At 37.1% G+C, this 24,905-nt stretch overlaps 1 protein-coding gene across 1 annotated transcript in view; it reads left to right on the top strand.

Annotated features, from left to right (window-relative positions):
- Positions 1 to 24,905, top strand: part of prom2 (prominin 2) — a 152,813-nt gene that overhangs the window by 67,623 nt on the left and 60,285 nt on the right. The window contains exons 9-13 of the mRNA XM_039775157.1: positions 3,786 to 3,860; positions 3,947 to 4,001; positions 14,281 to 14,437; positions 14,729 to 14,881; positions 17,230 to 17,353. Coding sequence (XP_039631091.1) covers positions 3,786 to 3,860; positions 3,947 to 4,001; positions 14,281 to 14,437; positions 14,729 to 14,881; positions 17,230 to 17,353 — 564 coding nt within the window. The remainder of the gene's footprint in view (positions 1 to 3,785; positions 3,861 to 3,946; positions 4,002 to 14,280; positions 14,438 to 14,728; positions 14,882 to 17,229; positions 17,354 to 24,905) is intronic.

The raw sequence follows: 24,905 nt of genomic DNA, 5'->3' as shown, positions 1-24,905 counted from the left end.
GCAGTGCCCGAACTGTGAGAAGAAGTTATCAAGGCGAGTCGTAGCCCACCGTCTGAGTGTCATATGAAAGCTTATTAGAGTACAGAGAAAAAAAAATAGGCACACAGTGGGGAAAAAAGCATGAAATGTCAACTTTAACCTTAAATTTCCACTTTAATCACATAGTTTATTTTGTCATTAAAGTAGAACACCATAAACTTCATCTTAAAATCGTTTAATTTACTAGTTTCTCAAATCCCATCATAACTAAAGTAGCATGTTAAATGCTTTGTTTTGTATTTGATCTTCTATGTGCTCTATGTGGGTGAATCACTACATGCTTCTGGGCTTTCTCTTCCTCCGAAAGGACACAGAATCCATTACATTCGTGATAGTACAGCTCTCTGAATAATTAAAATACTGAGATGTATACTTGATATCATTTTCATGATGATAGGAGTTAAAGCATGTTATTAAACATGGGAACATGGTGGCGCAGTGATTGTTCATGCCTCATGCAAGATGCTTGCTGCGCTGTGCGCGACCTTTGATGAATTAATTTATTGCAGCAATACTGTCTCTTTCAAACGTACTAACCTCCAATTCCTGTCCTTCCCTTTCTTTCTCCAAGTAACCAATTGCCACACAATCAGCTCTGTAATAGATGTTAAACCATCTGTAAGCTTAGAACGACGATTCTTCAAAACTTTTAAGGAACATTGAAATATCTTCGTAGTACATGTTTAATTATTCCATCCATCTATCCTTCCCTTGTCGCGCCAGCCCCAGCAAGAATACAGCGCGATGCAGGAACAATCCGTGAACGGAGCACCAGCTCCTCGCTAGTCCTCACATGTTTAATTATTAACAATATACTGTAGATTATTTAAATGAAGTTAAAGTTTTATCTGTATAATAAACATATTTTGCTACATTTCATCTTAAAAATAATATTGTTATCACATGTAAATACGCGCTTTATAAAGTGGCTCAGGTTGTGCAATATTATAACTATCTCACAAGTTTACAGTGATGTAATTGTACTTATAAGTACAAAGCGTTCTGCAAGGAGAAATTGATGGACTGATTGAGTGCGTTTATAGTTCTTGGGATGAAACTGTTTCTGAACCGTGAGGAAATGCTCTGAAGCTTTTGCCGTATGAGAGCAGTTCAATAGACAGTTTGCCTGAGGCAGTGTGTGCTTGGTGCTGTATACTGATAATTCTTTTTCCAGTCAGCTGCTGTAGAGCTGTGATTCCCCACTCAGATACAGTAATATAAATACTCCGAGATTTGCAGTGAGAGTAATATGGAAAAAGATGATCCGCTGTGGCAACCCTAACGGGAGCAACTGAAAGAAGATGAAGAAAGTGCAGTGAGAGTAACAATGCTAAAGCAGCTATGGTATTTGGAATAGTTTGACCATTCTTTGGACCATTATATTGTTACAGGTTAATTACATCCATCCATCCATTTTCTAACCCGCTGAATCCGAATACAGGGGTCTGCTGGAGCCAATCCCAGCCAACACAGGGCACAAGGCAGGAACCAATCCTGGGCAGGGTGCCAACCCACCGCAGGACACACACAAACACACCCACACACCAAGCACACACTAGGGCCAATTTAGAATCGCCAATCCACCTAACCTGCATGTCTTTGGATTGTGGGAGGAAACCCATGCAGACACGGGGAGAACATGCAAACTCCACGCAGGGAGGACCCGGGAAGCGAACCCAGGTCTCCTAACTGTGGGGCAGCAGCGCTACCACTGCGCCACCGTGCCACCCGGTTAATTACAATCAGATGCATTAAACTAATAAACAGTATGCGGTTAATTTCAGTGTATTTATAAAGCTGCGTCAGGGATGTGGATCTAAAAAAGAAGGAAACCACACTGGAAAAGTAGGACTGCTTTGACGCTAGATGCCGCCAGTTTGCAAAACCGAGCGGAGAACTTGCGTACTCCAGGGTTGGAGTTACCGTGAAAATGTGTGTGGCTTTACGCCAAGTTTAGGTTTTATACATTGCGATTTGAACGTGGAAACGGGCTTACGCAAAATTTTTGTACATACACACTGTTTATACATGAGGCCCCATGTGATTTGCCTTTTCGAAAACTGCAGAATACAGCATACTAGTCTAGCCCAAAGCACATAAAAAGTGTGCTGTTTCCAGAGTCATGTATTGCAAAGGTATCAGCTAATTCCAAAGAATTACCCAGGGCAGAGAATGTGGTCCCACAGTAGTGGAGGTATTAGTTTTGAATAAAACTATTGGTTCTGTTATCACTACTGACTACTGACTGATTGTTGTGAGCTCTGCTGTTTTCTGGCAGCAGCTGACTTCAAGCAGATGATTTTCTTCTGTGCTGACATTCAATTCAGTGCATGCTCATGCATAATGAATTTCCACGTATAGAGCTTCCTCTACACTATATGTACAGTAGTTAGTAGTAGTAATCTAGTATATTGAGTGTATAGTAATCTCGCATATTGAGTGTATATAGTATCTGTTTGATCCAGAATTAATGGACATACTTACATACTCATTAAAACTCATGCATAAAGAAATGGAAGATTCTTCTTATCACCTGTTTCATAGACAACATTTGAGTTTAGCTCAGTACTTCCATCTAGTGTCCACAGGTGACGTTTGTGGTGCTGCACATACTGTACTTTTTACTTAACCTTGTAAAGCTGTCACGTAATGAAGTAGATCAGTAATACTTAGACCACTGAAAATTAATGTGAAATTTTCTTGTTAGCATTTATTATTTTTAAAATAATAATGTGATATATTTTGTTATTTTGTTTTTTGTTAGTTTGTTAGATTTATTACCTCTTGTTTGATTTACAACTTAATTTGAAAACTTTACTTCATAAGTAATACGAAATTCAGAATGAGGTGAGTGGCAACATGTGACTGCACAGAAATTAAAATGGTAATACTGTCAGCATATCACTATGAAAATAATGAAACTGAAAGGAATTGTCCCAAAAGCTATAGAGAAATACTAGTTCAGAAGGGTGGAAGTCATTTTAAACATTATAATGGAATGGATCACTGTAAATTAAATCAATTTTGTAGAGACCTGAAGCAATTTTCTCTATTGGAACAAGACAAATGGGTGCAATGAACCAACTATTTACTTCAGTGTGGGGCAATGAAAGGAAAAATACATAACTACTTCTGGGGCCTACCTAAACAACAACTACCCCATCCCTCCTTCTGACCTTCCTCACTCCTAAACTCTGGCTAGTAGCTGGAAGGGACATTATGTTCCAGCAAAGAACTACTTCTAGTAGCCAATGCTCCTCTTCAATTCTGGGCACCAGCTGTCTTATAAAGGGCTAGGCAGATTATTGTCACCGGTCCTTTATCATGGAATAATGGAACACCAGACCATATAATAGGCTACCTTGTTGTCACATACTGTACAATTACAGATAGTCCCCCAAATATCCTTCTGTAAAGGCATCTCTTTACTCCTGCAGCAAGCTGATCTAACATTAGACACTCTCTATCTCTTTTACACTATTAATCTTAGCTTCACATTTTCTGAGCATTGAAACTTTTTCAAAATTTTGTTTGACTTATTTTTACCAGGCATTTTTTTTCTATTATACATTCTATTCAGCTTGTACTCATTTTTTGTATTAAATCATTAATTTGACATTTTCTTTTATCTTGTATTCTTTTATATAAGCCATATGTGTACAGTATATATGATACACACACACACATATATGATGTTGTTTTATTGAATATGTATTAATAAAAATAATTCTTTCTAATGATATTAGTTGCCATCCTTTAATGACGAAATGAATGCCATTAATGAAGTCAAGAAAGCTGACCTGCCATCTACTTTAAATAAGGTGAGGTTATATTGTATTTGTGGCAAGATGATTGCCAGAAGTTGTTTTTGATAATAATATGCTTTTATTGTCTCTGTTTCATATAGAGTATGGCTTCAGTTCAGAAGGAATTAGAAAATACTACTTCTAATCTTGTATCAGGTAAATTATTGTAAAATGGTATTACAAACATTGTACAAGTCAAAACGTTTCTGCTGTATTTTCAGGAATATAACATACAAATATCTGTAATCAAGTTAAATATGTATAGCAGAACTTACACAGTGGAAGAAAAATCTTTCTCGGTCTGATTCATACTGAATCCAAATGGCCTGCATTCTGCCCTTATCATTGTCAAATTCATGTGTAGTTATTGGTCTATGAGAATTGCATTTTGTTTTAAGATTTTCTTTTGATTCTCCTGACTGCCAGGGTTTTGAACCCTGACATGTCGTCTGGCTATTTTTACAAGCAGACTGGTTACTGATGTTGTCACTTGTTTTCTTTCTCTTTGTTGTAATAAAACAAGAGAGATTTAGATTGCAATGTTTTACAAAAGGAAAATTGTTTTGTGGTACTTCACTCCATTTCTTTTCATATCTTATATTTTCCTTAACATGCCTGCACATACCATGCCACAGAAAGCATATAATGTTGACTATTATTTGGTAACAGTAACTGCAGACCACACGATAACGTGCAGTGAATACACTTGACTTAGAATTTTCATCCTCTTTCTCTGTACATTTAGCATTCTTTTGCTCAGAGGTTGATATGCTTTCTGCTTCCTGAGGAGCTCTTCTTTTCTCCACCCTAGCGGCCTGCTTCTTCTCTTCTTCCATCGGCATCTTTTCACGTTAAAACTGATTAAGTCAGTGTTTGTGTTGCAATTACTTAGTATATTTTTCTTAATTTTTCACTTAAGCAGGCATTTAAGTCTTCAATCTGCCTCAAGAATGATTTAAGATATGAAGAGGTAGGGGAAGTAATGGCGAAGCTGGTAGGGATGAGAACAGCACCCGTACGCATGTGCCACACAACCACCCTGCTGACCCCTGCAGAGAGTTGATTCTATAATAAAATAAAATAAAAATAAAAAGAGGAATAACCTTTTAGGGCAATTATCACACCGAAAGCAGATAGTACATGGTATATGTGTTCCACATTTCAGGTCAATAGTTCAAATGGTTTGCGAGCTACAGGTGATTTAAAGTCGTGGACAGACAAACGGACAGCCACGGTAGTGTATTATATAAGAAGATTGAGAACTTAGTAACCACATGCAGTTTGCAAAATGAGTTGGCTCTTTCAGTGTGATCAGTTCGGTTCATATTTACTGTCACATCACATTGACACAAGAAATTCTTAATTGTATGTTTGCTTAACATGCAGCATGCTACCCATCCCCCATAGTCTGTAATTTATGGTTCAGGTACATGATGGGTTGTGCTACACCATCTTCATTTTGATTCAACACAGTGCTGAGGCCTGTGTCCACAGCATTGGTCTGGAGAATAAAATGCACAGAAAAATCAGAAGCAGACAAAACAGATGCAGACATAAGGGTTTGATTTAAGTCATGGAATGTCGCTCCTGTTTCAGTATCCCGCTTCTTTATTAAGTCTGTCAAGGGCTCTCTTTAAGAGAATTGGGGAATAAATTTGTGGTAGTGCCCTTAGAAGGTTTGAACTTGCTGCTTGGTTTTCAGATGGAACCATTTCAAGATGGTATCAGCCTTGGTGCACTGCGGCCGTACTGTACCTCTACCCACCTAGTAGCCCAAATATTTGGCCTCTGTCAATACAACATTTCCACAGACTGATCTGAAGACCGGCTTATCTTTGTGTCAGAAGCACAGCATGGTCATGCTATATATGTTCTTCCCATGTGCTGGAATAGATGACAGTGTCATCCAGGTAGGTGACACTAGGAATTGTGGAGATGTGGCAATCTATCCACCAGACTCTGGAAAGTGGCTGCTGCCCCATGCAATCTGCATGGAATGACATGATACTGCCAGTGACCACTAGAGGTGCTAAATGCAGTCTGTCCCTTAGCAGATTCCATTAACACTAGAATCCCTGAATCCTAAGAAATTATTCGTAATGCCACCTTAAATCCCCTTCCACCTCCTCATCAGCATCTTTGTTTTGCAAATGTGTCAGTCAGCACAAGTAGCAAGCAGCCTGCCCACTCATCCCCCACTGAGGCAGCTGAAGTCAAAGTCAGACTCAAAATTCTCAGAGCTGAAGTCTAAAGGTGTCTGGAATTGTATAGAATAAATAATATATAATTATTTGGAATACATACATCGACAAAATCGAAACATATCAGCTTGGGTGTTGCAGAGGTAGGAACTGCTGCCTCATAATCAAAAGGTTGCTGGTTTGAGCCTGGGTTCTCCCTGCATTTATCGCTTTCAGTAGTGAGTTGCTATTATTATTACTATTGTATAATAAAACCAGACATTTGATTTGAGTCTGTAACACCCAGTATAAGTTTTTGCTACTTGTAAAAGACATCACTGAAGGGATATATGCAGACAAACAAATGCTGGTGAGTCATGTCTTCTTGGTATCTTGTTGTCACTTTAATTTTTTTTGGCCTAGCATTACGAATATTTTTGTAGGCTTCAGGGATTCTAGTTTTAAAGGAATTTGCCAGTTCCCTTTCATCATATCAAACATGGTCAATCAAGTATTGAGTTTTACTAAGCCGTTCAAGGAATTTGTCCATGCATGGCATTGGATAAGCTTCAAATTGGAATACTTGGTTAAGTTGACGAAAGTCATTACAAAAGCACCATTATCATAGGGCTAGACTAGGGACTAAAATTTCCTCAATCACACCATGGTCTAGCATTTGTTTGATCTCAAGTTCTACTTCTGCACATTTTGCTTTCGGAGGATGTTCAAATGTTTTGAGGTAACTACCCCCGGTTCTGTAGTGATATCAAGAGCAATATGAGAGGTCCTTCTGGGTTTCTCATTCTCCACCTCTTTGACAGACAAGATGGCTTCTTCAAGCTTTTTTCGTTGTTTTGGTGTCAAATTAGTTCTGAAATCAATTGTCCAGAGTAGGGATTGGGTTCCCTATCCTTCCATGGTTTCAAAAGATTGACGTGATGTACTTTTTTGGGAGGTGGGCGGTTTGGTTGTTTCACCAAATAATCGACCAGTCCTTTTCTTTTTTTTTAATTTTGTAGTAGCTCTGCCAATGGGCCAGTAATTTAGAATGGGAAGTGAGAATAAGGACCATGGCACAGTCTCTGGGTTGAAATCGCAGAGTGTTGTGCCACTTTCATAACAGCGGGCCTGTCTTTTTTGTGCATTCTCCATATTTACCTTTAAAATTAGCCAAATTTTTGCAAATCTATTGTGTAATTGTATGATATACTTAGTATTTATGGAAGGGAGTGCTTCATCCTCCCAACCTTCTTTTAGAAGGTCTAATGGTCTTCAAGGATGATGTCCGTATAACATCTCAAAATGGAAGAAGCCTGTAGTGGCTTGTGGGACCTCTCGGTAAACAAAGTATGAGCTGTAGTAACTGATCCCAGTTCCTCCCTTCCTCGCTGATCACCTTGTGCAGCATCTGTTTGAGAGTCTGATTGAACCACTGTAATAGACATTCAGTTTGTCGATGATATACTGAGGTCTTCATTTGTTTAATTTTAAATAATTTGGAAACTTTCCTGAATGTCTCCAAGGTGAAGGACCTTCCCTGGTCTGTTAAGACCTTTACCAGTTGGTATTGGTAACTCTCAAGGGGATAGCCTCTGGGTATCAGGTATCGCATATATTTATAACTGAGGGCTCAAGAATTCTTATTGTGTTGACCCCAATATGCTCAAAGGGAATATCAATGAGCGGCATAGGAATCAGATGAGCACTGTTCTTGTGAGAAATCTGCCACAGTTGACATTTTGAACACAATGCACAAATGCAGCGGACCTCCTAATTTATTTTTGGCCCAAAGAATTGGAGTTTAATACGCTCTACTATCTTCTTAGCTCCCAAATTGGCACCTAGGAGGGAAGTGTGAGCTAGTTCACAGACCTGCCTGAAATGGCCCCCTCAGAAACAATGCCGGTATGTGAGCCCATTCTGCTCATTCCCAGTGATGATGGATAGAGAGACACTCAAATATGAGGTCTCAACATCATCATCAGGCTGTAAAGGAAACAATTCCTGGGACGGTCCCATCAGCCATTCCTGCTGGATGGCCCTACGTGCCCAGTTATGCACCTCTGCCTTGGCAAGCTGAGTCCCTTGCTCTCCCACCTGGATTCTGAGTGCATGCAACTCTGCTCTCATGGCCTTCATAATAGTTGCAACATCCTGCTTACTACGCCGCTGTAATGATAAACACAATCAAGCATAAAGAATTGGGGTCCCCACAGGCAATCCCTGGATAATTAACAACAAACATGGTGTATAAATGCATAAAGGCATGAGGCTCAAAGTGACTGCTCCAAGTACAGGCCAGGCAGAAAAAGGTGGGTACAAGGGGACAGACACCAGATGTGGCATTAGAGATGGTCGGTCTGTCACTCGTCCAGTCTGTAGAGTGAGGAAGAGAAGAGGCATTAGTAAACAGTGCCACCTAACAGACTGATGAGGAATTACCACCACCAGAGCCTTTATCTGTCCCTAAGGTTCACGCGCAACAGTGCCTAGGTAGTATAGATGAATGATAATCATATTTTTAGAAACTTAATATTAAGTTTGATACACAAAAAACCTATATTATGTATAAACTATTGATGCATGTGCCTGCTGAGAATTTGAATCTTAAGCAACATGTACTTTGGATAGATAGTCAAGAAAGTTTTACAGTTAGGCTTATACAGTGTTTGTCACAAATAAGTGAAGATTGTATTTTATTAAAAGCTTAAAATCTTACTGAATTCTCACTATTTTATTAGGTAAAAACTGTTAATTAGTATAAAATAACAGCAACTTTAAATTTTGAATTAGTTAACTTGCATAAATTAATTCCTCATTTATCTCAAGTATACTCTGCATAAAGGGTAATGCCACTTTTTTGTGCTAATTTGAACAATGAACGGGACATTGCCCATTCTCCTCAGACGGTCTGAGAGGAAGTCTTTATGATGTTAACTAACCATGCGCCATTAATTATGAAAGGGCTTTGACATGTTTTGTTGTTGATGATAAGGCCACTCTGCTGCTCTTTCCTGTAAAGACAACGTTCCACTGAATGCAGTGTTTTTCTACATGCACTATATGTTTCCTTTCGTTCCCTTATTACTACATGGACCCAGCATGTATCCTTTCCTGTGCTTAGGATTCTTTTCCACTTCATTTCTGTGTTTTTGTTGTTATGCTTCATATGCAACAGGCAGTTAGTATGCTTGAAAAGTATAGGAAGAGCACTTAAATAAATTAAATTTGCTTATACTGTATTTCATTATAGAGAATGCTTGATTATCTTACCCTAGAGACTGCCATGACATAAGCGACCACGTCTTGCATTTATTGGAATGGGGTGATTATGTTTAACATGGCACAGTGGGCAGAATGCAGCTAGACAGGTTCTGACATTCTAATAAGCCTCAGTTGTGTGATGGAAGGTACTACAGAAAAATGTGGAAGTCCTGCTTTATTTTGAAACAGAATATGTATGTCTTATTTTTTGTGTTGTTTTTTATAATATAATTGATGATGTTTTCGTGATTCATGCCCTAACTGGTTGTGCAGACATGTGTGAATTTTTTTCTACGTTTGCGCATCTATATATAGGGACACAAATGTTTAATATTGTATATATTTTAGCTTCAATTTTATATATGAAACACTATATGAGCTGTATAATAAGGCCCTTTTGAAATGTAAAAATCCAGCAGGAAAGAGAAGACAATATTAGAGTTAAAAGTTTAGTAATTGACAGAATGTTTTGTTACATAGGTTAACTGAAGAAAAGGAATATATGAAATTGTATAATTTATTGTGCAAATGTTGTAAATAATATTTACCACATACTGCTGCTGCTGTCTATTACAGTAGTTTAGCATCTGTGTAGTGTTTGTTGGAAAGTCATTCATCTGTTGAACCTGTTCTTCTAATGAAGCCACATTTGCAAGGCTTCTGGACAAAACTTGAGCCCCAGACAAGAATTATTTTGCAGCCAACGGAGAGGTCACGCAAAGAACTATTTTATTGTAATATTGCAAAAGTTTTTCCTTTGCTGTCTGTTTTGAGGTGCACAAGTCTTTGAGTTAGCATTAGGCTACAAGTTGTGGTGCCTCTTCACTATATGGACTGGGTGAGCAAGCCTGGCCAGGACAGTACCTCACCCGGAACACTAGATTGCAGTGGTGCCTAGGACTCCCTTGGTGTAGGCCTGTTGGGATCTGTGGGCACCACCAGGGGGTGCTGTAGCTGCTGCTGAGCCCTACAGAGCAGCTTTTCCGCCACACCTGGAAGTGCTGCCGGAATTAGGTCTTCAAGCACCTAGAGCACTTCCGGGAGCATTATAAAAGGAGCCAGCAGCCACCACTCAGGGAGCCAGAGTCAGGAGAAGGGAGACAAAGCTTTCCGGTGAGGATTAGTGGAGAAATAAAAGAGAAGGAAAAGTATTGTGTTGTGCTGGGGACTATGTGTTATACTTGTGGGGAACGGGAAAGGCGTTTCCCACAAAGGAAAAATTAAAGTAAACCACTTGTGTGCTTTGAACCTGTGTCCTACATCTGTCTGTGTCAGGGCTGGCATTTACAAAGTTAAACAAAACTGTTTTTGAGGGAGCATAACTCCTGGGCAACAAACTCCAGTTTTTAATTATCACTCATGCATTGTAAATTGACAAAGAGCTTTGAAACATGGAAAAGGTAATATCACCATAGAGACACTGCATTAAATGGAAAATTCAATCTGCTGTCTTTCCTGCACCTAATACAGTAGAAAACTGGCTGTTTTTTTGTTTTTAAAGTTTTGCTGACCGGCAAATGGCTGAAACCACTCCTGTAGCATATTCCGCAAGTCATTAAAAGTATTATTTTATAACAACTACTACTAGATTGAAAATTACTTATGTGAGTAGGATAACTTATTGGATTGGCTTATTGTGAGGAATATTATTTTGGTTAATGATTACTTTTATTTATAAACAAAACATTATAACCAAATTTATCAAACAATTGAGAATAAAATAGAACAATAGTATGGTTCAGAAACAATCCATAAAACTCAGCATTTAATCACATCTGACAAAGAGTGCTATATGAAAAGAGAGCTCTGTCTGCAATTGTTCTATGTATATGTTTACTTTAGAATTCTACTAATGAATCCTTGCAAGTTCTGAACAGATCCTCTTAAAGAGAATGTATTTTTTTCCAATTTGCGTTAATACAGTTTCGTCCTGAGTTGTAGTGGCTTTTACTTGGCTCTCTGTAAGGTACATTTTTTTCCAAAATTGTTTAAGTTTAGGATATTTCAGAAACATGAAAAAGTTAATCAGGTGCTTGATGACATCACTCACAGGTTGGATCTTGCCCTACATACATGTAGTACTAGAGTGCTGTACCATGTTAGCCATTATGGATATAGCGAGAAGTTAACCAAATGACACCTTTTATTGGCTAACTAAAAAGATTACAATATGCAAGCTTTCGAGGCAACTCAGGCCCCTTCTTCATGCAGGATGTAATAGAGAAACTGGATTTCCCTGTGCTTATATAGGTGCTAGGACAGATGCAGTATTGGAAAAGCTTTAAGTGAGACATAATAGATGTAAAGAAATTAACAGACCACAGGCTAAGATTCATTTAGCAAGAGAGGAGAATAATGTATAATCAAGATCTTTTAATAAGATAACTGTCCAACAAAGTCTTTTGAAGTTTCTGATGAGTTTTTCAAAACAATGTGAACATTTAGTCAGGTTGTCTGGGACAGTACGAGAGATGCAAACAATCCTTATATCTGGCCACAATACTCTTGTCTCTATTTAAACCATGTTGTAGTGTGTTCAGTTTTAAAACACTGTGACTTTAAAGTCCCTCACACAGTGTTCATGGCTTTTGAAGTGAGCTGCTACAGGAACATCTCTGTTGTCATGTTTAATGAGGAACCTGTGAAAGTTCCTTCTTTGGCGGCTTGTTTGTCCAGTTCCTCCCATATAGAGTGCAGTGTCTGGACATTTCATACAAAGAATTAGGTAGACCACATTGATGATGTGCAGGAAAATGATCCATTTATGTGATGTTCTAGTCGGCAGCGTTGTGTAACTACACATTCTGTATCATAATTGTAAGGACACCTTTTACATCTTTTCTGTAGGCAGGGAGATTTGCCATTTTCTGTTGGTTCACTTAGGGAGCTTTGGACAATTAGTTGCTGCAGGTTTGGTGGTTTTCTGTATGCCAGGAGGGGTGTCTGCTGTTTTGGGGGCATAACCTTATCTGATGAAATCTTGTCTAAGCTCCTGCAGTTCTTTATCTTGGTTTGTTGGGTCTGAGCAAATATGGTTGTAATGTACTGCATGGCTGAAAATAATGGAGCGCCTTATATGCTTGGGGTGGAAGCTATCACTTCTCAGGTAAGTCTGTCTGTCCGTTGGTTTGTGAAAAAAAGTTACAAGGGTGTTATCTTTCAGTTGATCAGTGGTGTCAAGGAAGCTGACTTCTGTTTTTGAGAAATTAAGCTTCATCTTTATGTTGGGGTGGAAAGAATTATATTCATTATGAAAATGGAGGAGGTCCTTTTCACTGGCAGTCCAGATTATAAAGATGTTATCTTTGTAACGGAGATACAACACTGGTTTAATGACACACATTGATGTTGACATAAAGTCTTCTTCCAATTTTGCCACAAATAGGTTTGCATAGTGAGGTGCAAACCGACAACCCTTTGCAGTCCCCATTTCTTGCAAGTTGAAGTCTTGTCCAAGTGAGAATAAATTGTGTTGAGTGAATTTTATTATTTGTATAACTGCATCTGTGGGTAAATCATGTTGCTTAAGGAATGTTTCACATGCCAATGTGCCATCATTATGGGGGGATGTTTGTGTAAAGTGCTTCAACATCCATTGTGGCCAGGAAGGTTCCCTCAGGTAAGGGGCCTTTAGCAGACAATTTTTTTAAGAAATCAGTGTTGTCCTGGATGTAGCTGGTTGTATTGCATGCAAGGGGTTTAAGGATGTGCTCCACCCAACCTGAAAGAGAAGAGATACACGTGATCAACAATTTTTTAGTTGAATTATGACATGTATAGGACATAGAATGTATTTTATGAATGGATGAATTCCAATCCTTTTCCAAAATTTTTGTTGAAAGATCCTGTTCGCATTTTTGCCACAGATTATTAAAGTTTATATTCCTTGAAATGACACTGGACAACACATTTTTGCAAACATTCTGCTTCCTAAAAGTTTTTTGGTGATTATGATAGCTTCAAGCTGAGCATGGATATAATTTCAGATTGTTTGTATCATGTAGGAATTTAGAGAAACACAAAATTAACTGCAATTGAATTTAGACTGTTTAATTACTTAATGATACTGACACATGCATTAGTTCAGTTTCGCAAAAATAATTTGCTTGTAATTTACATTTGTACTCAGCATCTTGTTACTTTTTGGATCATTTTCCAACGATAGTCGTCTATTATTGATGGATAACAACCATAAATAGATAGATAGGTAGATAGATAGATAGATAGATCTGTATTTTCAGAACTTCCACTGTCTCTAAAAAGATTACATTTAGAAGGACAGATGGCTTTGCCTCAGGTTGAATCATTTTCCAAGTCTTAGTTAAACAGAACAATTAAGTGAAAGAGTAGTCATTCTTGCAACTTATAAGTAATTGATGCTCATCTTATTGCACACTGATTGGAAGATTGACAGAAACCTGGTACCCAGTTGAATACCTAGTAGTGGTAAAAAATTTCTCCTAAAATAAAGAGAAAATTAAGTCCCAGATCAGACCCTCTTTCTTTTGTTAGTGCTGACAATGCTTATGTTGTGCTTCTCTCCACCTGCATATTTAGCTCTGCTGTTGCAATGAGGAATACCTGTACACACCACTCACCTGGTGGTTTGCTGCAGTAAAAACCTGAAACCAGATGTTAAAGGCAGAGAGATCAGTGAGAATCTGTTTAGCTTCAAGTCTTTAATTGGCAATAGACCAGAATGTGAATACGACCATGAATTAACGCAACTGTCTAAAAATCTGACTGTAAATCACTTGAAAAGTTGTGTAGTGTGATGGGGTCTTAATGTGTTGTTTAAAGGCTAATCTAAGAGATACCTTTATTATTCTCAGCGTTTTAATTGAATTATTGTTAAAAATCTCACATTTACATTTGTGGTAGAAGTGTTGGCTGCTTTTGGCAGTGTAAATGAAGCTTTTTACATTTGCATATGTTTTTTTTTTATATATTGTATGTATGCATTTCATTTCCTTTAATTTTTGTGTTATCAGGGGTGCAACATGAGCTTTCTACTATTAAAGGGAAAATTCAAAGTGTATCTCAAAATATCCCACTGACCAGCATCTCCAACATAACTAGTGAAATTAGCCAAATTGCCATCAAAGTGAACAACTACATTCCAGTAATTTCTAAGGCAAGCAATTACAGGTAGGATGAAACTTATTGTTACATGGCCTTGCTTATATAAAAACTGTTAAATAAAAATTGATTTACACTATTTAAAGAAACAAAACATTAGAAATATGAAATAAAACCTGCTCAGAAAACATACTGTACATAATTCCATTATTTGTTAGTGTCTTAATGATTTTCTTTTATATTTATAGTATTATAGTTATGTTTTTTAGACATTTTATGTGTAGACCTAGGGAAAACATGCAATGAAACTGTTGTGCCTCTTATATAATAAATTTGTGTGTATGTCACTTGTTTCCTTAGCAATACTATTGGAATCATCTTAAGTTGTTTAATATTGTTGATTGTACTATGCAATATTATGGGACTCCTTCTGGGACCATTGACACTGAAGTCCAGTGCAGACCCCACAGAGCGAACAAGTGGTGCCAACTGTGGCGGAACATTTTTTATGGCGTAAGTATTCACTAAATAAAAAAAAAAAATTAAGAATAAAAAATATGTCTCTCTGTATTAAATGAACTGGCAGATGTCAAAAAGGATACAAATGTAAACAATTAAAAAATAAGTTTACTTACAGTAGGTCTCAACAACATTAGGCAGTTAGGATTTTTTATATTTCACATTGAAATGGTTTAATACAATACCTTGCAAATGTGTTCATAACTTTTAAAAGGTTTTAAATGCTACTGTCTACAGATGATATATAAATATAGCTTACCTGAGTCTATATTTTTATTGCAAACTCACTTGTTGAAGTGGAAAGATTTAGTTATTTGTCCACGTATACATTAAAGTAAAAAAGCACTAAATATATTGCCTGAAAAAGTGTCCAGACACCACACATTATTTAGGTAAGACAGTTTTTAGCTGGAAGAACAGCTTTAAGTGTACTTAAACTTGGTGTCTTACCATTTAGCACACATGTTAGGAAAACTTTTGCTTGTAACTCAAAGCAGATTTGCTTACAGCACATTTTAGCTTGTAGGTCAGTAGCTGTGGAACTCCATTAGCAATCATGCCACACTGCCTTGATGTGCTCAGGTTGGAAATTTGACTAGACCGGTTAGTCATATTCATCTTCCCATAGAAGCTTTTGTATTTGGGATCATTGCTTGTCTGAAGTATGAATTCTCTTTAAAGCAGTCCTTTGCCAAACTAAAATAAGCTTGCCAGACATATTTTCTGGGACGATGCTCCTTTTATATTTTGTTTAACTCGTACAGGCCCTGTTGTTTAGAAGCAACCCTATAACACAATGTTCCTTCTGCAAGGATAGATTTAGTTTTGCACCACACATAATATTATTCAGAAAGCATTTGTTCTCATTTGAACCCAGCACCTTTTGCAAAATTGTACCTGTTTCACTGTCACGCTTTGTGGAAAACTCCAGATGTTTCTTTTTAAGTAACATTTTCTTTCTTGGCTGACTTTCCCATTCAGACCAACATTCTGCAGAATTCCACATGTATTGCTGGTATTTTAACTCCACTCTCTGTAACAGAAATCAGTAGGTCTTTTGATGTAATTATTGGTGCTTCAGTGGTTTCTCTTGCACATCTTTTACTTGTTCAGTTGATGCATTTTTGTAGATGTCTTTTTCTAAACCATGCCTATGGTGATTGATGCTGGCTAACATTTTTGATTAAGTGCTCAGAGAGAGAGATCCAAATATTGATATAGTTTTGAACCTAAAGAGCATTCTCATGGCAACCCATAATAATGCAAAAATAGGCAAATATTTTCAAAAAAGGTCTGCTAAATAAGGGTAAAAGAGAGATTAGTGCAAAGGAAAAACTGCAAAGTAAACAACAAAAAAGAGAAACAAACACTTCTGTCGCTCTTTGCCTCCCTGAATGTGTGTTACAAATCTGTGTTTTTTGTTGGACTGCTTACCCAAATTTCCCTCCTCCAAATTTTACAAAGAATTCACTTTTCCACTATCATGCCCCCCACCATTTAGCCCTTAACCATACTTTTATCTTTAAGTACAAAGGGCTACTGACCCTTCTTTCAACTTCTGTCTGTGTTACTTCGTGGTAAAACCTTTTTGGGTTTTACTGTGTCTACCAAAATCTTTAAAAGACAGGTTCTTATTGGTTTGCTTTAATGGATAATATACTCCTTGACTTTCTGGGATATAATGCTGCTTTATTATTAACTGGATGACAACAAATAATTTCTGTCAATATTAACTTTTTAAAAGGTAACATCCCTTAACCTGTGATAATCTCTGTTGTTTCTACTCTCTGATGTTCCAACCTCCTGCCAACCTTCTGTGGCCTTCTGTCTGCTGGTTACTACAGGAACATGCTGGGTTACAAATTTCCCTAGATATTTGAAGGGTTTGAATATTTTGCAATGTAGTGTAAATACGTTCTAATGTTAAAAAGGTCTAAATGTAAACTTCTCTTATAGTGTGATCATTTAAAGCTTTTGAATTGATACTTTGTAATGTAATGATTTACATTACAGATCTAGCATTCTGGGTGTAAATTCTGACACAGTGATTTTTTTTACACTGTAATGGTTTTTACTATTTATCTAGTATTCTGAGTTAAATCCTGGCACAGTAAATTTTCTGTATGTCCCATGTCTGTGTTGGTTTTATAGTTGGTTTTCCAACATAACATTTTCAAGGTCACATGCTGCCATGATTTTTTGCCTCCTATGACCTTGAGAATTTTGTCATTTTATGTGGTGGTTTATTTCATTAATGTATTGTACTGTTAACATCCTGTTTACCTGTTTGCAATGGTATTAGTTTTCAACTGCACACCCTGGTACTCGTTTGTGTATTGCAGAGGCGCTGGTTTAAGTTTTCTTTACTCCTGGCTTCTTATGGTGATTGTACTCATCCTGTTTCTTTTGGGAGGAAGTGCTTACACATTGATATGCAGACCTTGGCAGAACAATGAACTTCTTCAGGTAACTGTACTGTTTTTAACATGGAAATCTTGGAATTTCTGGTAAAAATCATCTAGTGCTGCTTTATAGTGTAGTTTTGCTAGTGGTTTTCTTTTCTATAAGCATTGCTCTAGATTTGCTAAATAGATAAAGGACATAGATAATTTGTGTTAAATAATTAAACACTTCTGTTTCCAATATACATATATTTAGCATTTTTACAAATTCCAGTGTGATTTTTTTTCAAGTTGACTTTTTTTTATAAACAACAGAACTTCAAGTAATCACAGTTTTGATGATTAAAGTAGAGATCTAGATTAGTTAAAGTCTATAAAAAGATGAAATGGTTTAAACAATGAGAATTATATTTCTCTACTTTGCTATCATTGTTCATTTTATTGTTACACAGAGAACTTCCATGCATTATCGTTCAGTCTTGACAAAGGCACACCACAAAAGCACATAAGGGGACAGAGGAGAAGTGGAAAAACATCAGGCTCAAAAAATCCAAAATTATTCTTTGATTTATTTTATTAAGTAAAAATAAAACAAAACAAACATAGCAAAACATATCCAAATCAACTACATTAAAAAATGATTAAAACATTTCAAAACAGGAAATATAACTCAGATTAGTCCAATGAACTCAGGGGCAAAAATGTCCAAAGCTAAAATAATATGAAAAGGTCAAAAGGTCATCAAGACTTCCAATATTTACAAAGAAAAGAATTGAAAATGGAGTCAAACAACATGAGCTAAAAAGCTAATGCCTGCGTGTTAGCCTAATACTTTAAAGTCCATATTGAGTAGAGTATTTCAGGCAAATCATGATAAAGTTAAGCACTTCTAGAGATCTCTTATTAACTCTACTTTGGGGTATTCCGACTTGCTTTCATTTTAAATGTTATTTTCATGTTTCTTGGTATTATTTTGAATTTTCTTGACTTCTGTGGTTTTTAAGGCTTTGATTTACTGTATTTTTAAGGTTGACATTGTTTTGAAAGTATTATATAGTGTTCAAGAAAAATTATGCTTTCATTGTGGAAAACCAGAGCATAAGATAGCTGGATGCCCTAAATGTCAAGGAAACTAAAGTAACACTGTTTGTGAATGTTGGTAGGTGGGTACTTGTAGTCCTGCCCTCTGTAAAAACTCATAAATGGTATCTGTACCTATTTTGGATAAGACTGTACTGATCAATTCAAATATAATTAGCTTCTATTTAGTAAAAGAATTAAAGTAACTTGCATTTCAAACCTGAAGTTCTGACAATCGATGGTAAACCTATTGGTAGTGGTACTTTAGAATTTGTTACTCAGCTCATTAAGTTACAAGTTGAAACCTTGTATTCAGAATTCTTGAGTTTCTTTCTCTGACTTTAAAAGTATTATCACAAAGCAGATTGGAAACTTTAAGAAATGTCAAAATGTACTTCATATTACTTTTTTAGTCTTGCATTTATCCTTTCACCGCTGGTTTGCTGCAACTCTGTATCCCTCTTACCAAAAAGTAAATGTTTTTACTAACTAAAATCATGAGAAATTCCTCTACATTGTGACCATGATTATACTACAGAGATTTTGTCAGTGGTACTATTATCAAAACCAAAAATCAAAGATATGGACGAGGACCTTAAGGAATATGTGCCTAATAGGTTTATTACACCATTCAATAGTCTTAATAGTTTTATTAATATTAAATAAAATATTAAGCTCCTGATACTCTACAAGGTCTATTGCTGGAATGGGTTAATAGTATTAACATTTTATTGCATCCAGGTAGTACCCCACCCAGAAGCTATTGAAAAGGTATTTGTGAAGGGGATGAATGAATCAGGACATTCATGATCATGTATAAGCTTGTGAAATTTGTAGCCGAGTGAAAAGTTCTCCAGCCTTACTCATGAGAAGCTATTTTCATTGACTTCATTATAGAGTTACCTTCTTTGCAAAATTGCATCACCATATTGGTGTGCAGTGGACAGGTTTTCTAAATGTGTTCAATTTATTCCTCTCAAAAAAATTCTCTCAACTAATATATTTATTAAGGGAATTGTTTTCTTGTATGGCTTCCCATCATCCATTAAATCTGAGCGAGGACCACAGTTTATATAAAGGTATTGGCAGTTCTTTTGTACAGAGATGGATTTCATTAATATCAGGCTATCATACTCTGGTGAATGGGCAAATTAAAAGGATCAATATAGATCCAGAGAAATGTTTGCAGTTCACAGTGAACTCATTTAAGTCTGACTGAATTAAGATGTTACCTCTAATGGAATTCACTATAATGTCCTTTATCATTTAGCTTTGAAGGTGCCCCCTTTTGCATGTTTGTGAGGTTTTAAACCTGTTATACTTGATCTTCCTTTTGTGTTAAGAACAATTCCTACTTTGATGGTGTATGTTGCTAGACTATGTTTAGTTTGGATCACAGTTCTGTAGAATCTGAAGAGGGCAAGGCTCCAAATGTAAAATGACACCAGAGTTTAAGGCAGAGCAGTTGGTGTAGGTTCCTACCTCTTCGGTGTGTAGGGCTTTATATTTGAAAGAAGCTTGGTTCAGTGTCATACAAACTGGCTATACTTTCTCATTTTCAAATCCATCCTGTGTTTATATTTCTCTGGCTCAAACCAGTTAATTCTAGTCTATGCTATAGATGTATCACCCCTCCTCTTACTTCGTCTCCTCCAGTTGTAATAGACGGCAGTCAGGAGTTTGCAGCCCAGCATATACAGATCTGCTCTGCTGGAGGACAAAATTATGTTATTTGGTTTACTTGGCAGTATTATGATTCATGTTATGAGTACACTGCGGGATTCCTGCAAACCATATTCATGCTAATTTTTTGGCTCATTTTCAAACATGACGCCCTCTCAAGCTGCAGGGGGCTATGCTATGATTTGCTTTCACTTAAAATTGTATTTTCTTGTTTGTTGGTATTATTTTGAATTTCCAAACAGAAGTATTTAAGGTACTGAATCCAGTTCTTTTTATTGGTAACATTGTTTTGATATTACAATATTTTTAAGTCTTTCCAAAATGCCACATTGGGTCTTGTGAGCACTGCCATTCTGTGGTTATTTTTTTAGTTCTTACTGCCATATTACCAAGCAGAATAGCTGGAGGTTAGAGATGCTCTGGTCGTTCTAAGTTGGATGATTTACACTGAAAAAATCTCGATCAGTGATCAGTAAATTGGCTGATCACAAAAAGCAATCTTTGTAGCCCATGCTTTTCTAGGCTTAATTTAGTTAATGTGCTTCATTACACGAGGTATTACTATAGTTTTTTTTCAGTGAACTTCTGTAGTGTAAACAAAGCAAGTCGAGATTGTTTTACAAGAGACCAAGAGATGACTGGAATATTAGCTTTTAGGAATCGTAGAAGTTGTCCTATGCAATTAGACAACGACAAGAAAAGCTGCTTTAATGAATGTCCAAACTCAGATGGTGTCTCTTTTAAGTATAGCACCTTGCATTTTAAATTGGAAAAAGAACAAAATAAAGACGAATTTGAAATTGCTGCTTAGTAAACAATAGGCTTGTTAACTTAACAGAAGAATGTGTCTTTTACTTCTAAACTTGTTATGCATGTTAGTTTTGTGTCATTTTGATCAAGTACTTCTGAAAATTTGGTACATTTGCAGCTTCTTTAACATCTTGTACTATGTTTATTATTTGTTGTTACAGTATAAGTTTTGGTAAGAAATAAGTATAGCACAATTAAAATGGTAATCCATATTTATAATTACACCTCAATAATTATGAATGTAGCTGATACACTGAAGAACTTGTATAAACATAGTAAATGTATACTTCAACAGTAAAAAAAAAAGTTGTAGTGAAGTTAGTGATTTAAAATGATTAAAACCTATAAGTGCAGGTATATTTACATTTAAGCAGTTTTTTATTGCCAGTACCAATTCAGTGATTGTGTGAGTATGCACAGTATGTATTTTGTAATGGATGGCAGGCAGAGACTGATTTTCCTGCTGGAATAGATTCTCTTTCTGTACAAATAGACATGGAAAGAGGCAGGTGGTCCCCTGCCTGATGTTCATTTTTCAGGCTGAGTTTTAAGTACAGTACACCCCTGAAATTCGCGGGGGTTACGTTCCTAGAGCACCCGCGAATTGTGAAAAACTGCAAATTTTGGATTTGGTTAAAAAAATGCCTATTTTTATATTTTAAACCCTGAATATGCCCCCAAAACACTTTCATTTAATTTCTAACTCAGCTTAATACATTACCTAGAAAAAGAATGTAAAGGCAAACCCATATACTGTACAGTACTGTACTGCTATGTCTCCTGCAGTGCTAGAATATAAAATACCGATGTTACCGCTATATGTACTGTAATTTATGCAAACGCTTTTTCATTGCCAAAAGCCTTGGAAGGTGCAGGGTGTTTAGGCTGCATCTTGGGGCTTTAAGAAGAACAAAATGGAAAACACAGGAACACTCAGCTGGAGATGCGTCACAGGGCAGCAGTCAATCAGCAGCAAGGAGAAATGAGTAACGCTGTAGAAGTCCGATGCTGCTAAGATTCACACCGTCGAGAAGATGGTGATTTATTTATTTTTATGGTGGAGATTCCAAGGATGCACCCAGCCTTGGCCCGACCTGCACGCACTCACAAACAGAGACAAAAACAAAGCAAACCAGTAATCAAACAGCAAATAAAGAATGTAATGAAAACAAATTAAATAAATGAAAACAAGACCACCCCTGTTCCTCTTACGGAGATTATACATTAAATACAACAAAGCACAAACACACAGGAAAGTCCATGAAAAATGGCAACAGATGAAATGTAATGATGAAAATAGATAGTCCAGAGATCCGCATGTTGAATAGGAATGTAAAGATAGTCCTACCGCTACTTCCTGAAATGGTGAAGACGGGGGAACGGGTTCAGGAGCGCTCTTTTCTTTGCATGATGGCAATGGATCCACTTAAGTCCTCATGTACACAGGCAGATGGCAGACAATCCAGATCCCAACCACGAAATGATCCAGGACAAAACGAATAAGTACAGGTAAGCCACTTCAGGGACTGTTGGGAGTTGCAGTTTCAAATTCTAGTAGCACCACTAACAATGCTTATGGATTGGCTACTTTCACCATCCCAAGCCACATTTTCCTCTACAGTTGCTTCCTGTTCTCTCTACAGTACAGTATTGCCATGAAAAAAAACCATACAACAATTCCAAAGGATATTTGCGGTTTCCACTAACAATTATTAGTTAGTTTCTAAGGAAAAATCCGCGAACAACTGAGGCTGCAAACTCTGAACTGCGACTTTGCGGGGGTCTACTGTACTTTAAAGTTTTATCACTAAAAATTACTAAGCAACATTTAGCATTCATTAGCTAGAGGTGCCACATCTTAATACCAAGATGTTTATGAATGCCCACATTGTAAATTGTGTTTAGTTATGTAAATTTCCTTGAGTATAAGGCAAAGAAGTTTAACTTCCAAGTATTTAGGAAGCCTTGAGTCAGTATACTGCCAACATTGACACCAGATGTGTCTACTTCTACCTCAAATGGAAGACTCACATACCTGTATACAGTGCATCCGGAAAGTATTCACAGCGCATCACTCTTTCCACATTTTGTTATGTTACAGCCTTATTCCAAAATGGATTAAATTCATTTTTTTCCTCAGAATTCTACACACAACATCCCATAATGACAACATGAAAAATGTTTACTTGAGGTTTTTGCATATTTATTAAAAATAAAAAAAATGAGAAATCACATGTACATAAGTATTCACAGCCTTTGCTCAATACTTTGTTGATGCATCTTTGGCAGCAATTACAGCCTCAAGTCTTTTTGAATATGATGCCACAAGCTTGGCACACCTATCTTTGGGCAATTTTCGCCCATTCCTCTTTGCATCACCTCTCAAGCTCCATCAGGTTGGAAGGGAAGCGTCGGTGCACAGCCATTTTAAGATCTCTCCAGAGATGTTCAATCGGATTCAAGTCTGGGCCACTCAAGGACATTCACAGAGTTGTCCTGAAGCCACTCCTTTGATATCTTGGCTGTGTGCTTAGGGTTGTTATCCTGCTGAAAGATGAACCGTCGCCCCAGTCTGAGGTCAAGAGCACTGTGGAGCAGGTTTTCATCCAGGATGTCTCTGTACATTGCTGCAGTCATCTTTCCCTTTATCCTGACTAGTCTCCCAGTTGCTGCCACTGAAAAACATCGCCACAGCATGATGCTGCCACCACCATGCTTCACTGTAGGGATGGTATTGAAATGGTGATGAGCGGTGCCTGGTTTCCTCCAAACGTGACACCTGGCATTCACACCAAATAGTTCAATCTTTGTCTCATCAGACCAGAGAATTTTGTTTCTAATGGTCTGAGAGTTCTTCAGGTGCCTTTTAGCAAACTCCAGGCGGGCTGCCATGTGCCTTTTACTAAGGAGTGGCTTCCATCTGGCCACTCTACCATACAGGCCTGATTGGTGGATTGCTGCAGAGATGGTTGTCCTTCTGGAAGGTTCTCCTCTCTCCACAGAGGACCTCTGGAGCTCTGACAGAGTGACCATCGGCTTCTTGGTCACCTCCCTGACTAAGGCCCTTCTCCCCCAATCGTTCAGTTTAGATGGCCGGCCAGCTCTAGGAAGACTTCTTCCACTTAGGGATGATGGAGGCCACTGTGCTCATTGGGACCTTAAAAGCAGCAAAACATTTTCTGTAACCTTACCCAGATTTATGCCTCGAGACAATCCTGTCTCAGAGGTCTACAGACAATTCCTTTGACTTCATGCTTGTTTGTGCTCTGATATGAACTGTCAACTGTGGGACAGGTGGACTCCAATTAAGCTGTAGAAACATCTCAAGGATGATCAGGGGAAACAGGATGCACCTGAGCTCAATTTTGAGCTTCATGGCAAAGGCTGTGAGTATATGTAATTTCTCAATTTTTTTTTTAAATAAATTTGCAAAAATCTCAAGTAAACTTTTTTCACGTTGTCATTATGGAGTGTTGTGTGTAGAATTCTGAGGAATAAAATGAATTTAATCAATTTTGGAATAAGGCTGTAACATAACAAAATGTGGAAAAAGTGATGTGCTTTGAATACTTTCCGGATGCACTGTAGATGATGTAAAGTATTAGCTGCATTAAAGATGGTCAAAAACCCATTGTACCAATTGAGTCCAAAGAAATTTGTGAAAACCTTTCTTGGTAAGGGAGGTTATGGGAGAAATAACTGCAATGACATTTTTAATGAAATGCTGGTAGTATTTTGAAACAACTTCAAAGTGTTATACATGTTTTAGATTTTCTGGGATTTTCAAATTAAAAATGGTCTGAACTTTAGACTTATTCATACTTAAGTCTTATCTCAAGGTTTAATCTCAAAATATTACAGAGAATCTGTGAAATTCACAGTTTTAAATTTTTTCAAAAACATATTTACTAAGTCTCAATTCTACCACTTTACGTGAAACAATTACCTCCTCATGACTCTATTCCTTTAATCCATCAATTTTCTAATCCCGCTTTATGCTGAGCAGGGTCTCAAGGAAGCTGGAGCCTGCTCAATTCCTGGAC

The sequence above is a fragment of the Polypterus senegalus genome, chromosome 1, assembly GCF_016835505.1.
Source record: "Polypterus senegalus isolate Bchr_013 chromosome 1, ASM1683550v1, whole genome shotgun sequence".
Classification (NCBI taxonomy): Eukaryota; Metazoa; Chordata; class Cladistia; order Polypteriformes; family Polypteridae; genus Polypterus; species Polypterus senegalus.
The sequence above is the reverse complement of the archived record's forward strand: the minus strand, read 5'-3'. Positions and strand labels throughout refer to the sequence as shown.